The sequence below is a fragment of the Haliotis asinina genome, chromosome 9 (assembly GCF_037392515.1).
Source record: "Haliotis asinina isolate JCU_RB_2024 chromosome 9, JCU_Hal_asi_v2, whole genome shotgun sequence".
NCBI classification, from domain to species: Eukaryota; Metazoa; Mollusca; class Gastropoda; order Lepetellida; family Haliotidae; genus Haliotis; species Haliotis asinina.
The window spans coordinates 2,029,242-2,047,500 of record NC_090288.1 but is presented as its reverse complement, the minus strand read 5'-3'; the positions used below and the strand labels follow the sequence as shown (position 1 = coordinate 2,047,500).

At 39.3% G+C, this 18,259-nt stretch overlaps 1 protein-coding gene across 1 annotated transcript in view; it reads left to right on the top strand.

The window, feature by feature from the left end:
* The first annotated feature begins 4,241 nt into the window (after positions 1–4,241).
* LOC137296355 (uncharacterized) overlaps positions 4,242–18,259 on the top strand; it is a 56,405-nt gene continuing 42,387 nt past the window's right edge. Inside the window, exon 1 of the mRNA XM_067828137.1 lies at positions 4,242–4,508. Coding sequence (XP_067684238.1) covers positions 4,451–4,508 — 58 coding nt within the window. The 5' untranslated portion in view covers positions 4,242–4,450. The remainder of the gene's footprint in view (positions 4,509–18,259) is intronic.

Here is an 18,259-nt window from a genome sequence, read left to right as displayed (position 1 = left end):
GACCACCCGATCCTGTTAGTGGACCGTCCATGGTGTGGAGCATTTGCTAACTTCTGTTAAGTTTGTCTGTCACCCACTTCAATGCAACATAAATGGTGCAACTTAATGTGATGTGAAAATAGTATCAACCGATAGGCAGATCTGGCTCCGACTTTCGAATATTCCTCCCATAAAATCACCGTGTTTATTGATGAAACGAAATATGTTTTGTCAAGCGAAATAACAGAATATTGGCACGTTTTATATAATTATGGAAAAGAATACAAATGGGCTCTTGGCGAATGTTTGCTCTCATTTAACCCCTCGAGATAATGTCCGTGAGGACTGAAGCAAATTTAGCCAATGAAGCCGGCAAGTATCCTTTACACTGACAGGTTATTTGTTTCGGGTCTTCATGTGAAGCAGGATTACTTTTTGACATGTGTACTTCGTGTTAATTAAATTGGCAATTTAATCGATCACATTTGGCAGAATACAGCGTATAACAGATACCCGTGGAACAATCCCGGGAACTGTGGGGGATAGTGAAGAAACAATGTCACGTTTGTCTGGTTACCTGTAATTGAGAACAAGCCATGGCATTCAACAACCAAATTGAAACTAGAATCTTCAAAATATGGGGGTTTTTTAATGCTGAAACATTGTTTAATGATTCTACAAAGCCAAAGTCATTATCACAACATTATGAACGGGTTTCGGCACATGACAGCGGAATCACATACAAGATCAACCATATCTTTACTCCAGCAGGAGGTACACACGTTTGGAAATGATATATGTAAAACCAAAATACATTTATAAGACAAGAGGATATAAATCAAGCGTTTAGTTACACAGTCTTCACGCAACAAACTAAAGTTTGACGAGACAAGTGGGAATCTTCAACATCTTGGTACATACACATGACATGACTCATCAACTACAGGTCGGAAAACAAGGGGAAGACTATGCCGTAAATCAAATCTGACATGTAGAAGGTTACTTGTCACAAGGGATTTAAAATTTGTAAACTTTTCAATGCGATCGGATGTGTTCTTATATAACATAGCATCACTGGTTCATACAGTGCGGTGCGTTTGCATGTGTTTGTGACTGAGGCCACCTTTTGAGAACACCTGACGCTCTTATTGTTGCATACTACTTATTACTGAAAAACACGACAATAATGTACAATGAAGGACTCTGTGAATTTAATATCGATTTCATAATTACGTACCTGCTACGTAACAACTAAAGGAACACGGAACTATCAGTGTTAGAAGTTTCTTTATTTCAATTCTTATCTTCTAATATCAAACCGATGCACGAGTTGCTGTATTTGGAAAGAAGGCTCATTTCATAAACATTCAATACAGCTTTTCCAAAGGTTACACTGCCATTTTGTACACAATGACAAGTATGCTGCAAGCCTTTAAAAAGCTACATGGTGTATATATAGTTCTTGGATCAAACACAGTCAGATTTTCAGTACCACCAATATTGATTACTGCCCAGCGAAATGAAGTGAAACTGAATGAGCGCCCAGTGACTGGCTACCTTATTTCAAAACAAACATTTCACAACATTTGTTGTGATAAAACAGCTTTTAGTCCTCTAGTATCAGATTTACGATGAAGAGGTATGATCAGTGACGTCAGTGTTCGCTACGCTTTATAACTCGTCAGTCAACAATTTCGTGCCATATATATAGGAAGAGATCTAAATCTCCCCTGTATGAGCAGAGAGACTGTCATGTGCCAAGGATCGTTATACCCAAAACTAAAAAGTGTGACAACCTCTCACAATACAGTGTTAGAAAATGTATCGTCAAAAGGGTATGTTCGTTTCTGACATACTTTAAGAACATAAAATTACCTTAGTTTTCTTTGAATCAGTACACTGATGTCCTCAGAAGTTGTTTGATCAAGTCATAACATTCAACGCCTCAATAAAGCTCTCAAAACGTTTTATGGTAGACATGCCGGGAACATGTCGGAATTCAATGCATCGGTGACAAAGTCCCTTATTCTGGCCGTACGTTCCCAAAATATTTTAGCTGAGCAACTGATGAGGCTTAGCATGTGTTTATGGTGGGTTGTCCGGTCACAACTGTCCATTCGACTCGATTCCTTGTGAATGTGGAAATGGCTTGGTTGCATCTATTTACATGACAGGATTAGTAGTACCTGAAACCTGTCCTGCACACATAATAATGTTCGACTGAAAATAAACGCATTCACCATATACGTAACTATTCCGACCATACAGACCTATTATCCACTACACCAGAAGTTAAAAACGTGTAATATTACGACCGTCACATGGAGGTTAATATGGATTATTTATTATGATGATGATATTATCAGATGATTTGCGAACACAGACTGACAGTGCACAAGTCTTCAACAAAAGTATCTAAACATCAGATTTTAATGCAGGTGATAACAAGGAACCTGCTTGTTTATGTATTCCGGAAACTACCGAGAAACAACGAGCCGCCGTGTCATCTCATGATTTGACGTCATAGTGGCGGCCTCGCTTTCAGACGAGGGAGGGATCCGACCACCGACCCTGTGCTTTATCAATAGCGCCAAGGGGTGGTCTCTTAATATTCAGTCATAGTGGCGACCTCGCTTTCAGGCTGTATGACAAGCATTCCACGAGGCATCATCGGGTAATGGCGACGAAGAAAACGTTGAAAGTTGGCTCAAGAACCTCATACATTCTCCCATATCAATATCAGCCAAATGAAAACAGCTTCGACAGCAGCAAGGAAAGAAAGGTTAGTCCATCGTTTGAAGAATCAGATGTCGACACGGAAACTGGAGAACACAGTCCGGTATTTAATGCTGTCCTATCATTTCTGAACAAAACCTGATGTTGATTTTTTTCTCTCATATTCTTGCGTATACTTTGTCACTTGGTGCTTAGTTGGAGCTACACTGGTTGTTACGTGGTTTTCATGTGAAGTAATTAGCACTGAGTTAAAGGTTACCTTGGGTTTTTGTGAAGATGTGTTTCTGACGTAACATTTCATATACATCGGACACCCAAATCAAATAAATAATAAACACAGACACTCTATTCAGCGACGAGTAGCTGAAACAAAACCATTGGCATTATCACACTCATAAATACAGGTCGCATGATAATTTCTGTAAACGTGTATATCACATTCATGATTGTTTATCTGAAAACGCTTAACTGCCATACAACAATTGTCCTGGATGAAGGCACACGTAAATGAAGACGCCGTAAGTAATACATGTTACAGTTGGGATTACTCTTTCTCAATAAAGTTCAGATTCTGGTACTTATTATTGGGTTGAGTCCCAGTCGGGATTCGAACGCACACGCTCAAAGCCAGGCAATTAATCGCCCGCACACAACTCCCATCACACATTCATGCGCCACCACCGTCAAAAACACATTCATACAAAACGATGAACACAACGCCCAAATCAGAAAACTCGCTGACCTTGTGAGGGACTTGTGCCCAGACAGAAGCTGCCCCAATATCGACCAATCTTTGTGACTAAAGCAACGCTTGCTCACAAACCAAACAAAGGATGGATTCGTGGGTATGTTCTGCTACAACACATTCATCATATGAACTGAACTTTGACAGAACTTCAACTTGTAAGTGTCGGATCAATATGGCCTCGACACAAGCACGATGTATCATAGCCCATCTCGTCTGCCTCAGTAACCCTTTCGTCAATCCAAACATCCGTCATCCGGTCTTGACCAGCAATTACACAGTAGTCGATACTTTGATGCACGTGCCATTTTTTAAACCAGACACGTGCTCATCCATGACTGATATGATACAACCAAGGTGCCGAACAGAAAGCTCACATTGCTGTATGGATTTAGAAATGACACTTACAACTTTAGGTGCAAAAGTAATACGTAGAACTAATTTCATATAAATAGCGCTTTAAACATGGTACCATTAAGTTGTCAGGGTACTGTCAGGACCGCGCTAGAGTGGGATATTGTCTCTTGTAGTGATTGGTCACCTGAGGGTTGTGTAGTCTCTCAACGGTGTGCTTATTGGTGCCAGCGCTGCAGCAGAGCCAGAGAACGGCAGCCTGTACAATGTCAGGTGGCTGCCGTATACCTCAGACGTTTGTTTGCTGTTCCGGAGTCTGGTGGATAGTGATATTTATGGTCATGCCAAAGTGACGTCACAGCCTCGTTTCCGTGTTGTTTTCCAGTTTAGGACAGGTATAAATGTGCCCTCAACTCTAGCTGTATTTATGACGGTAGGCAAACAGGACCGTTTGGATAGCTCATCAGCTGATTTGTCATAGCTGTTTCGTCTTAGATAGGAGTGGCTAGGCTATGTCTGGACACGGGTCAGCAGTACATGGACTCAGTGCAAGTTTCCTGATTTGAAACCCACCTTTGAGGACATTTCCCAGTAACAGAATAGGATTTGACACTGCTTAATCCAGCTTTAGAAACCATGGATACAGTATCAAGCCAGCTTCTCAGAACGTTATGGTTAATGTTCATTTGCCAAGGTAAGTTTCCTAGAGGTGCCCCTTTACCTTAAGCTGCTGATGATCTGAAACCCGAACCACCTTTACATAAACAAAGAATGTTGTCACTTAAGTAGAAATAAAACCATTTGCGGATTTGTGTTTTCAAAATGCTGAATTTCCAATTTCTTGAAATTCGATTTTGATTTATGAACAAATGGTAATGAGATAGTTGTATTTTCACCAGAGATTCCTTGTGACTGTGGGCAGCCTTTGTGGTTTTTATTTGACATGGTTCTGCTTCATTTAAGTAAAGATGTTGAGATATGCTATCTGTATTTCCTTATCGTATGTATTCCTTATCGTCTTAGGCACTGAAACACTTTGTGCAGTGTTACGTCCCTTGTGATTCTAAGGATCTGGTAGTCTGGGTTTTGAATCAGTGATTAGGATGTTTTGCCTGACATAAATAAGCCCGCACCCCTCCTCTCTTATTAAGCCAAGAGGTACAACCGAAGTAACATTAGGACTTCACTATCCATGGAATTTGTCTTGGAAGATGATCAAAACAGAAGATGAACTCTCCACCGTTGACGTTTATTTACTATGAAGCATTGGCCGGTCTCTTTGGTTTACCAGCAATCAGAACCAATGTTTCCGTAAAATATCTCGTTAACCAACCTTTTCCGGAATTCAACTAACATTTATAAATGAAGGCTTATATATTTTATTTCATTTACACAAATCACCCTGCGGATAACAGTCGAGGGTTTCCTATCGTACACCCAGTAAAGCTCTATTGACGTTCGATGAAAGTTCCCGTTATGACTTTCACTCTATCAGAATACATTATATGTCATCAAGCTAGAACTTATTTTGGCAGTTTACGATCTAAACAAGAAATGAAATCGAATCATAAATCATGACACATTTCATACGTGTTTATTTTTTAAACATATCTTGATACTTTTATTTGTCTAATAGGAATTTTAGATATGGCGACCCTTTCCGCGAACATTTAGTGCCATCACAAATTTTCTGAGATCCATTTTATATAGTCTCCTCGGCTATGTTTCCCCCTTACACCAAACGCAATTCAAAGGATAGTCAAGAAAGGGTTCTGTATTTTGTCACAGGATAACCTGAAATACTGTAACACTTACTGTAACTTGCTTACTGTAACAATTAACAGCATTCCCATCTTCATCCACTATGGCTTGCAGGTGCATCACTTTGACAGGTGTCAGGGTTTTAAGTGTGATCAATATTTAGGTGCTGAGGTCATACGATGTTCATGATTGCTTGTAGTGGTTTTACCCAATTCCCGTCCTAAAATAATGAGATATCCCAAAGAGATACTAGTACTGTGCCTCAGTTTACCATGAGGTACCTGGCACTAACAAAGGGATCCGACCGCCGATCCTGTGCTTTCCGAGCAGACGCTCTATCTACAGCACCACGGGGTGGTCTCTTAATATTCAGTTGCACGTGAGTGTTTTTCTTCTGCAAGTACAAAACAACTTTAACAACCATTGCCATTTGCGTTTATGCATCGGAAGGTGAGACTTGTCAAGTCGATGCTCACACTATCGATCACTGTATTGCCCACACTCAGTTGTTCACAGACTGTCACATGTAACAATAATAATACTCAGTTAGAAAACAAACTGACCCTTACTTAAATAATGAATATTGCGGAAATGACGGGTTTTCCCGTAGACCACCGGATTCTATTCAAACCTTGTTCACTCTAATGTTACAATGTGGAAGGTGCATGATAATTGTAAATCAATTGAACATTTAACTGTAAGATTTTTACTTGTTGCATTACGCGAAAGGAGCGAGTGAGTGAGCTTGATTTTACGCCGATTTTAGCAATAATGCAGCAATACTACGGCGAGGGACACCAGACACTCATATGAGGAATCAAACCTTGTTCTTCGTCTGAACGTCTGAACCACTCGACTACTCCACAACCCACTCGTTAAGGAAACACTCGGTATCACCACTTATATTCAATAATACATTTATTTACTTCCTTTGTCTGATTTGAATTTGCACCTACTTTGTGAGCATCGGATATACCAGATAGTACAGACGGAATACTGCGACAAGTTGACGAGTTATAAGTAGCAGTCATGACAGATCGACTTTCAAAGTGATTTGACACTCATTATTGCAAAACAAACCACTACAGTTTTACTATCAAACGAAGATACCCCTACGTGTATCAGAAGTTTATGAACATGAAGTGTTCCGTGCTGGCGGATGTTCACCTAATACCCATCTGTATCATGCGAATACCTAAACTACTACCTAATAAAATGAGAGAACACAACAAGCCCGGACACACAACACAGCGATACAAAAACATAATGAAGCAGGTGTTGACCCATACTTTGGCTGGCGGTTTCAGCTTATCAAAAATAGACAAGCTCATTAAGAACAGTTTTGGACAGTTAAGAAGATATTATCCCTAAACGCAATCCTTTTTCATCTTTGAAGATTGCAGGTGCACGAGTGTTAAGTGGGCTGACGTTATGGATCAAAGTGGGAATACAGACATAATTTTAATATAATAACGACATCTACGGAGCTTTTTTATGTTCTAGTAAAAACTCTGACCGGAGACAGCATCGATCCCCATGTGACGTATAGTAGAAAGGGAAGACAAGAAATGATCCAATTTACTGTAAAGTGTTACTCTATATCAGCTGCTTAACGCTGCCTGGGACGTCATTCCCCTCTCAATAACCGAGCGTTGCGTGAACGTGTCTCTTTCCCTGTTCCGTGACGGACGCCACTCTACAACTCCAGGTCTCACTCGCTCATGAACGTACGGAAGTTTACACCATTAAGCCGCGGGTTCAAGAATACACGCTGCAGAGCCGTACAAATTGTACACACATCATTGTACATGTACACAGCACGTGGCAGTTAAGCTAACAATGTAATCGTGGAAAAATATACACAACAGGCGTTGCGAAGATATATACTCAAAGACAAAAGAAACAGAAAATATTATTTATTTATGATTATTTATTTATGAATGTAACTGAATATTAATCATTATTATGATGATATCAGTATGTTTAGAGTATCCAAAACACAACAAATAATACAACAAAACATTTCCACATCTATAAGAAAGCATGTGACGTGTCTGTTCATGAGCATGTGCACATGAATCGCTGTCATATAGTGATTGTGGTCGCGAATAGATCAGCTAATCTTGCCCCCACCACTGGCACCCGTCATAACCCACGCAATGGCATGGCAAGTATACGGTATGTGATTTTAAGAAATTAAATCATTGGGGAATGTTTGAGGATATGTAAGAAAATAGCTGCTCCTATCAACACATCAGCTTATCATTTATATGGAATTTCGGAACAAACGATTAATAGTAAGCTCAAACTTTGAAATAAGATTATTGTATGGGTCAGATCAGACGAAGCTGTTCATCCATATGTCGACTACGACATACTCTCATGTATATAAATACAAGTAGACTACATACATACAGTCGTATTCATACAGGGGGTCCTGCGACACACCCACTACAAAACTAACGACACGAAAGAGTGCTATTTAAAAGATAGATGGCTCTGCCACTCGAAACATACATGATTTCCATTCGCTATGTAGACCGTGTTCACCTTTGTGTAAGAATACAGATAATGCACGATACGATGACCATTCAGTTGTTGCATATTACAGGATATGTTTTGTCGCTTTATTTCGCCTTTGTTCCTTCTGCAAAACAAAGGATAAACTTCAGCCTGTCTATAAGAACTTTTACAGTAGGTGCAAATTATTATCATCGCTTCCATTTTCAAACACAACCTGGCAGCGACGGTATCAAGCGATTCGTGAAACCGTATATGAGGACTTGGCTTTTTTGTCTAGAGGTCTTGGGAAATCAAACAGATGTCTTTATGGGATTGAGGTCTGTGTTCATATTGGCCTCGTGTAAACCCATAAATCGCTCATAAATCCCTTGGGTCACTTTATTTTTGTTCAGCGATAGTGCCACAAAACAAGGAAACTTCAGGCTGGTAATATGATCAATACATTTTCTTCAGAACATGCCAAAATTTCATGTTCTTCAGTTTGGATGCAAAAGTCTCAATCACATCACATGAATGATTCTTCAACATACTAAGGACGGAATATTTCACACTGACTGTATCCTGTTTCAAGACATGTAGAACGATGCTAGGCTTCAGATCATACACGCCTTGCGGAAATCGATATAGAAATGATGCAGCTTGTGTAGGTTTTTGAACGAGCATTTTGAGTGCGCTGGAAATCATGACGATGAATATGGTGTTTACAGATATACATGATATATTTGGCGTTAAAAGCATGGCATTCACAACCTACACAAACTCAAATAGTCCCACTTCATGGCGACTTAATACAAGCTATTGTCTCAGGGTCATGTTTGAATCTCTAAATAGCTTGTGTAATGGCACGGAAGTAAAGGTATTGCTTTAAAGTATCTGAGGCATGGCAATCAATCTCCTGATATGTCGATACAAACAACTTGTTCAGCTTGGTTTTGTATCTGTCTCGGGTAGCTGCCTTTGTCTTAAATTAAGTGCATGCTGTTTGCCGCCGTACGCGTGAGTCAAATAGTTCAAAAAGTGTATACGTACCAGGAAGTATTGCTAACTGAAATGAATGTAACAGCAGCGACCCCACAGAAAAACAGCAGAAACTGAACAATGGAATATTTACATACTTTATGAAATCAAACACGGAAACTGATCATGAAATGATAGATACATGACGAATGACATGCACATAGCTGGTTTTAATCATCGCAATGCAAACACAGACATTTTCAAATTTGCGGACTGTGTGGTGTTCATATACCATTATTTGGCTGTACTGTGCATGTTTTCATTGGTTGCCAATGATTCTGTCTACCAATTACCTCGGGTATTCTGAAATACAGACAATGGATAATTGTCACGTCAGAACAAAGTGACATCACGCACGTCATTGTGACGTAAACAGATCGGTCAGATAGGTGAATATTCTACAGAGCCATAATAACAAAACCGTTCATGTTGCATGTAAGTTTCCAGTGTAAACCTACAGCAGCTGAGGTCGCCAAAGCACGAACCGCGAGTTGTGTTGTGCATCGTGAACCTCATAATAGTGACTATGTAACTCTTAACTGGTCACAAAAGCTATTGCTGTGAAAATCTTGTGAAAGAAATGATAACTTTAATTTTCTTTTTCATCTTCATGTACTTAAAACGAGCCTGTCTGAATGATTCGTTTAACGTCTCCGCCTGGAGCATGACTTTATTGACGTGACATCCAACACCGTGGGTGATCCAGATCCAGAATTAAAGTGCCGGTGCACATCTCAAATATAGATTTTCTAACTGCTATACTTTCGTCATTTGTAAAAGTGGAAAGGGATTGACCCATCAAGCTGGACGTTGGCCCCAGTGGTCATATTCAAAAGGATCCATTTGGAATTGAAAGGCCGTGGAAAATCACAGTACGAAGTATTGTCATTGTTCCCACTGTCCGTTGTAAATGTGCAAGCTTTTCGCACATCAGAAGTGAATCGAATGTATGAACCAGGCAGTCGGAAGAACAAAGAATGTTGAATTACCCCTGCGAACCAAATATACACAAAACATGTTTTCTGAAATAAACATGGTCTTAGAAAATAGACAGGTATAACCAACATTAAGGAACATAACGTATTGGCTAACGATCTACAAAAATATATCTGTTCATATTTAAAATTGGTAAAATTTTAAAACATCTTTCTTAATTATGTTATTAGAGTGTTTCGTTTATTTATTTATTTATTTTTATTTATTTATTTATTTATTTATTTATTTATTTATTTATTTATTTATTTATTTATTTATTTATAGTCACATGTTAACGTGAACGCTACATGTTAACTTGAATAGCTCACGGAGGCTGTAATGGGGCATTAGTGAGACGTATTGCCATGACACGATTGCACAGGTATGTGCTTTTGTTGCCAAACACATCTTTGATCTCATGCTCTCGAATAGCTTAAAAGCTCCAATTAAATTTAATTTTGCCTCTCTTGCATTTCTGCTTTACGTTCATTGCTGACTATGACATCTCATACAGGCAAGCATGCGTCCTTCCTTACTTGGAGTCATCAATGTAATTGCACACAAGCAACTGTCCTTACACATCCATTTGCGTCCGTCAGCACTTCTTCATCTCCAGTCCCGCTAGAAGACGTTGGCCAACATCAGCACTAATTGGTGTCGTTACTACCTCGCATTAGCTTGCTGCATGTAATTTAGGAAATTACATTTAATAGCATCAACGGAGCGTCATCACGTCCATGCATGTGGTTGGTACATCAGCAAGTGTACCGTGTAAGTGTGGACAGGAGTCGAGCTGAATATGACCACTAATGTGCGAATGAGAGTCAAACAAAGCCACAGAACCCTTTCCATTATCATAAATAGATATTTGTTTAGGTATTCAGAGCTGATTGTGTTTTTAGTCTATTTGGCTTAATAATGCAAGTGGTGCCTTTCGTGTTCCCTGCTGCTTAAATACAACGTAACTAGATGTCATCATAACTAGCATGGCGAACAGTCAGCTTTGCAACATTTTGAAAGTTCTTGCTTATATAAATTTCAGTTGAAAAACAATTTGGAAAATATGTGCGGTTTAACCATCTAAAAAAAACTTATAAAAATCTTAAGTAGGATGCACCATGATAGGTAAGGATCATATCTTTAAGAATATAATAGACTATGGAACAATGGAAAGGTACGTGTATTCTGCAAAACGTCGGCCATGGCAAAGAAAATATGGCTCTTACATACACAGCTATTTTAATGTTCTTAATGTGCATATATAACGTGCGTTAATAGTATACTCCTAAATCATTTCAATCTGGACACCGGGTGACATTCGTGACCAGCTGGTTCCGAAAAAAAAAACTTGTGGGCAAAAGAAACTGAACACTCTGGAAAAGGAATGCGAACACCCTGGAACGCTGGACCAAAATTTCGGTGTTTTTCTGTCAGTTGAAATTATAGTTTTTATGCCAGTTCTCGACACGCATTTTGCAAAATCTCAGAGATGCATGTTTTGCCATTTTTCTCAAACTGCTTCGTTTGGGGGCATGATTAGTCAGTTGGTGGGCGAACAGTTTCACCCTAAAAAGGACTTTATTAAGTTGAACAACTTTCAAACAATATTCAAAATAACAAGAGTTCACATGAGTTTACGTTTGAAACATGAATATTGTCCTAAAAATGAACCTTTAGGCGTGTCAAGGTCTAGCTGTATTCGTAAATAGGAGTATTAATCAAACAAGGGGCGGCATAACACTCAGAACGTTGAGCAAATACTCTTACTAATATAACAAGAGCCCGGCACTTAACATCGTCCTCAGAAGTCGACCAATTGTGCCTATGGCGTCCATGCGACGTTCTTTGTGATCTGCCTCTGTGGCGCTGACAGTGATAGTCACGTTTTCAGTATGGTCTATTTCAGCTGAACGCCTTTGGTGTTTCCACGCAACATAAACAGGATAGTTCTCATGAAAATAATTCAAAGGAAGAGTGGTCATCAAAAGGTCACACGACACATATTGTATGTATGAAAGAAACGATGCAGAGTTGTATTTGAACCTTCGCCTGTGTAGTGATCAAGAGTGAGTTAGTGAGTGAGTTAGGTTTAACCACGGTCATTTACTTAGACATTTGCAACTTAAGTAAGCCAGCGAGTATGATGTCACGCCTCTTTTAGCAAGATTTCAGCAACATCACGGCGAGGAACACCATGAGTGGACTTCACACACATTGTATCCATGTGTTGACTCAAATCAGGGTCTTCAGCGAGACGAGCCGACGCTTAAAGCCTCTTATTAGTGAAAAGCGATAGATCTTAGTATTACGCTCGAACCAAGGATAGTAATCAGTTTGAATCTGCATTTCAGATCATAGGATATTTTCATACATCGGAGACCCAACTCAATCCAACAAATACAAATGCTTGTTATGTAAGTGCCACGTACATCCAGTGACGTCACATACCTCGATTTATCAAATAAATAACAAGCAGCAATAAATATTTGACCAAGGGAGAGTGTTCTACCTCTCGACCTTATAACAGACATGTGCACCATATTGAAATGATGGAAATGACAGGAATTAGGCATTTCCAGAAGACCAGACGATGGCGGCATTGGTGGAAAATAATGATGGCCTACACTGCCCTGACCTCTTGGCCTGGCCTCTACCAAACCACCCTGTCCTATATCTCTATAATTTGAAGCGAATAACTGTCTGAGCGAAAAGCACAACCCCGAAATACTTTAGTTTATTGGGCACCGAGGAACACTCTGAGACATAGCTTTCTAACAGACTGTGAGATCATGAAAGATAAATGTTTCAAAAGAAGTGTACTATTCATTACGTAGAGTTTTTCAGGTCTGGAACTTCACAAAGTGGGACAGTTGTACGTGACACAGACCACTCACACCCTCCCCAAAAAGATTCACGTGCGTCATACCTAGCGTCTGAATAGTTAACTGCCAGGATCTCAGAGGCCCACATCAAGGTCGTCATCCCCAGCTGTACATCTTCATCTTCTATTACAAGAGTAGTTGCATCCCCCGTGGCAGTTTGGGGTACACCTTGGATAATTACGCGCATTAAATTCGTGTCTCAACTTTTTCCAAATTAGAACCGGCAAGGTCGATTCCAAATTTACAAATAACCTTAGTGTGTTGAGAGTGATTTTCAAAAATGGTACTTTTTGAAGTGTCTTAAAATATGAATGACGTAATGCTGTATTTTACGGCATACCGGATGCTTAACAGCGTGATTGAAAAACTTAAACCCAAAACAGTAGACGCCATCGTGACGTTTGTAATCAGTAAGATATCTGTCTAGTCATGTGACCTCTGACTGTCAAACAGTCTTATTCATTGACGAAAAAGATTGGACACAAGTTATCCAACTTATTATGACGCCCTGTCCTAATAATTACAACAATTATATTTACATGAGAAACAGAGAACATGAGAGATCTTGAGTTTGACAATATAAGATGAACACAGGAGATCTATAGTTTAACTGATGTATTGATGAACATGTTTGGAAATATTCATATATTCTTCAGTTTAGAGGTCTGCACTGGCATATAAAATTAGACATACGACCAATAAATGTCTATTTTGTAAAGTATTACTGATGCCAGCTAATAATAATAATAATAATAATAATAATGTGTTTTATAACGGGGTCATCTACGAAGTAATGATCTACAATTTCATAAAGACATCCACAAGAACATGAAGACCTCTAATAATGTTGATTCTATATAGATCATAGTTGAGTGTCCTTACATTGAATCTAAATACAGTCTCTGAATTTATAAGCTGACTGTAACAAATAAACCCATTTAACTTCCTTATGTGGCATTTAGAAGCGGGTATGATGAAGCTTGGGTTCCCCTTAAACCTATTTAACCTTAAAAGGAGCCATTGGGTGTTTTAGACCGTGAGGAATTCTAGACTTACTTCATTTAGGCCTTTAACAATGGCAAGGCTGTAGGGTAAAGAGTATGGTTCAGGTATTGTAAAACAAACTACTGGTGCCCCTACCCCAGGTCCTAATAAACATAGGCATACGCTTGGAGCACATTCATACATACCCACAATGCCACTATTAGGAGCGAAAGTCATACAAAACTATGAGGTTGGTGACCTTTTTTCAGCCGTGTTTTGTTATGAAAGAAGTCTTCTAACGTCTTTCCCTTCCGCTATATATTGCTGTATGTTGATGACGTCTCATGACCTTTAGAACCGGAAGGCTGGTACATATGACTAAACATAAAGATTTTATCAGGATCTATGGTGACATTTGCTGTCAATATTTGGTAAAAGAACAGCTATACATTAATTCTGAATGCGTGCTCATTACATACATAGCATCTAACAAGACGTTGAGCTGCATGCGTTGATGAGGGCTGTGTTGTGGTGGTTCTATGGCCAGGCGCTATAGTGAATTATATCTTTAAAGGGGGGTCGTTTACTTACTTATTAGCGCTGGATAGCCATTGAATGAGGATACCCTGAACAGTGGTGATCTGTCTTCGTGTCACAATGGATTTAGTCAGCACTCTAATCCATTTTAGACATAGGTGGGCGAACCGGGCTTCAGCCGTAGATGTAATAACTAGTAACAGACGGAAATACAACCTCTTATATATTATATACAACATATTTATAATAAACCTTTCTTGTGGTGTTAACAAAATATACTTGCATAAGCTTCTCGGTGCCCGCTATTGTCCAAGGTTTGCAACACACCATATTAGCATCTTGTCAACACACATATGCATTTAATGTACATGTACACATTTCCCGGTGTTAGGGGTTTTCGACGATGTAAGACAAAAACGTAACTTTTATCTTAAATATCATTTAAAGTTTTGATTTTGCAATCCTTTAGTGATAAAAATATATTGTCACGGCTATATATGTCACGGCGTGTCCCCCGCCGTGATATCGCTGGAATATTGCTAAAAGCGGCGTAAACCCAAACTCACTCACTCACTATTTCACACAAAAATATCATGTGTTTCTTACAAAAACAGCGTTGATGACATCGTAGCCGAAACTGCAAACGCTTGCACTTTGTATGTGTTTTCGACGATGAGCCATACTTTTACCCCCGAACTGCGGGATAGCGTTTTGATCACGTGGCTTCCTGTTTTATACCGGTCACTAGCAGACGACTGATTTTGTTGAATTTCGCTCGCTACCTTTTTGTTATACAGGTAATAGATTTTGCATCTGACGTGGTATTAACGATCTAGGGTAAATAATACTGATGTTCATTTGCTCTTTACATAACATTAACGTTCAGATGTATATGTCTCACGACAGGAAATGGGCATCCGACCTGCCAATGAAACTGTTTGCGAACTCTGATCGCGCACGTACTTCCCCGATATAGCGCTAGCATTGCAATCGTCGAAATCACCAGAACGTGGAATTCAGCTTGCTTTGGGATACACGTGAAGATCCGAGTTAGGACTGATCGTCAGAAACCCATGCTGGTGACAAGAGGCGACCAACCGGATCGAGTGGTCAGGCTCTCCTACTTGGTTTGCTCCTGTCACTGTCTCCCACTTGTGAAGATCAATGATCATCAGTTGATCAGTGGAGTGTCAGGTCCAGACTCGATTAATTATATTTACAGACCGCTGTCTGCCTGCAAACAAACAAACAAACACACATCGAGAGTCTTCTCAAATTTGTGCATTTGTGCACTCTCTACATACGTATGTGCGTGTCAATTCCCCAAGGAAAAAATCCATTTATATATCACAATCATCTATCATCTGATCTTGTTTCCCACATTGTCCTTGGAGACATCAAAACAACGTTTGTGCCTAGCTAACCGTTCAATATAATTCTGAAAGACAGTGTATGGTGATTTCTGGTTCCAGCACACCATAGTGGGCCAGGTGAGACTTCACGTCACTTTATGCAATTACTTTAAACATCACTCAGTTTATATTAAATATAATCATGTTTTCCAACATGCCTTTATTTAAACAAGTCCTACTGTTGTTCGTATCTAAGAATGGATGTCAGAAACCATGTTTAACCGAACGCAACGAATTTCCCTGCGGTCCTTGTTCAAATGATCGTTTGTCTGTGGATGGCAACGGTACGCCATAATACCTTCAACTCCTCACAATCAGCTGTTGCCATCGTCAGTCTCTATTATAGTTGGTTTCTTCCTTCCTTTCGTCAAGTTGTTGAAAACCTTTCCAATCCTGTTATCTGATCATTATAAAACTTAATGTGGGGTTGGGTTTTGAATATGAGCAGCCATTTAATTTATTGTAGATTTAATTCATTGGTTTTACCTCTCTGAACATGGCATCCTTCATACTTCAAGAAAACACATGGCAGTACCCCATAAGGCGCTGCCAGCATGCACAAATCAGGTTAATAATGTTTGCATCAATTTTCGTTTGAGTTATCATGTTTCATCAAACCTGTGTTCTTTTTGGATTTCAATGATGAGAGGAACTGTTCACCTGTAGACAGTTGTATTCGGCTGCAATTCTACACAGTATCCGTACAATATCTGCCCAAATCAGCCGAACAGCTAGGTTTGAAGTTTCGATTCACTAACACCGCGCTCAGACGTATGTTGTAACTAGATCTAGAGATACGTTGGTAATATTTCAGAATTCAGAATACAAATTCTTCGAATGTCTCGTGCCAGTGCCTGCATTAAATCAATCCACTTTGAGGTTCCAGTGAAGATAGTGTTGCTGTGTTCTGAATCCTGTCCATTGTCACATCACCAAAAGACCATTGTTATAGTCAAGTCGTGCTATCACTAAGGACCTGAGCCGGAGATGAGAGACTTTTGTTGCGATGAGATCCTCAGTGGTGCTTATATGGCTGAGAAGAAAGACGTTTGTGTATTGATGGGAATCAAATTACTTCATGGCTCGTTGTTGGTCAGTAATTTCGGTGAATTCCAGGACGAGCATATTGGATCCGTGATTGTCATCGTAACGAACTTGATCGACAAGAGTTTAAACCTTTGACCTGCAACGATTGACGTCTTCTGAAGGGTAGCCCTAGTTACCTAGATCAAGATGTGTACAAAACTCATGTACAGGAAAATATCGTGAGTTTCATATTCACTGCAAACGTACATCTTGATATTACTTTTGAACAGAGGGGCACAAGAAAGTGTGCCGAGGTCGGGGAATTGTAATTAATACTTGTATGGACTGTTCATGAAATCCATGTCTTTTGGATTATTGTATTTATCACTGAACTCTGTGGTAGTTTTCTGCAAACATATATTGGCTCTTCGAAGTCTGGGGAAATCGTTTGACTTGACACTTGACCACGTAACCTCAAGGATGGTTGTAATGTAATTTGTGCTGAAAGAGTAAACTGATATAAAAAGAGACAATGACCGTCTCTAGCTACGTATTTTTCTCATCTTTAGCACATTACAATCAGATATATATGTATGGAAAAAAATATGTAAAAGTTATCTTTGCATGCTGGGTTGAACCTGATCTGTTCATTTTTCTGGACATAATATCACTAACTTTCAGTTCTATAAACGAAGATCACATCCATAATAAGACCACTGTGATGTAATATGTAGTATCAATGAAAATAGGTAGGAAAACATGCTGTTGGAGCAATGTTCTCAAGTCAAAGATGACACAACACACAACGGCAGTATAAGTATACACTGTGTTAGAAATCTTGCTTACATATCACACCTGGAATCCTTTCCACATTCTGAAAGAGGATGTGTCACTAGGTAGTGCAGGTAGACCGCTTAATACAACCATGAGTTTTAACAATAACCAATTTATTGGATACTACTTATTGGAGAAAGCAATATTATTATAGTATACGAAACATATCATTATCTAAGATATTGCTTGGAACCTAAGTGCCAATGTCACACGAACCACGCCGTGTCCTTCAGATTATACAAACAGGAGGTGACGTGAAAGTTATATAAACATGGTACTGTACCAAGAGAAAACATAAATATAAACCTCTTGAATATATGCTGTACAAAACTGGTTGTAATTAACATTACACCTGTCCTACACAATATATATAACTGCCTCTTGGATGAACGTACCAGTCCATTTGGCCCTAGTTCCAATAGTATGTTAATGCATCCAGCACTTAACCCACTTGGGGCTACCCAAATGAATGCCTAATCTTAGTAAATATCTAT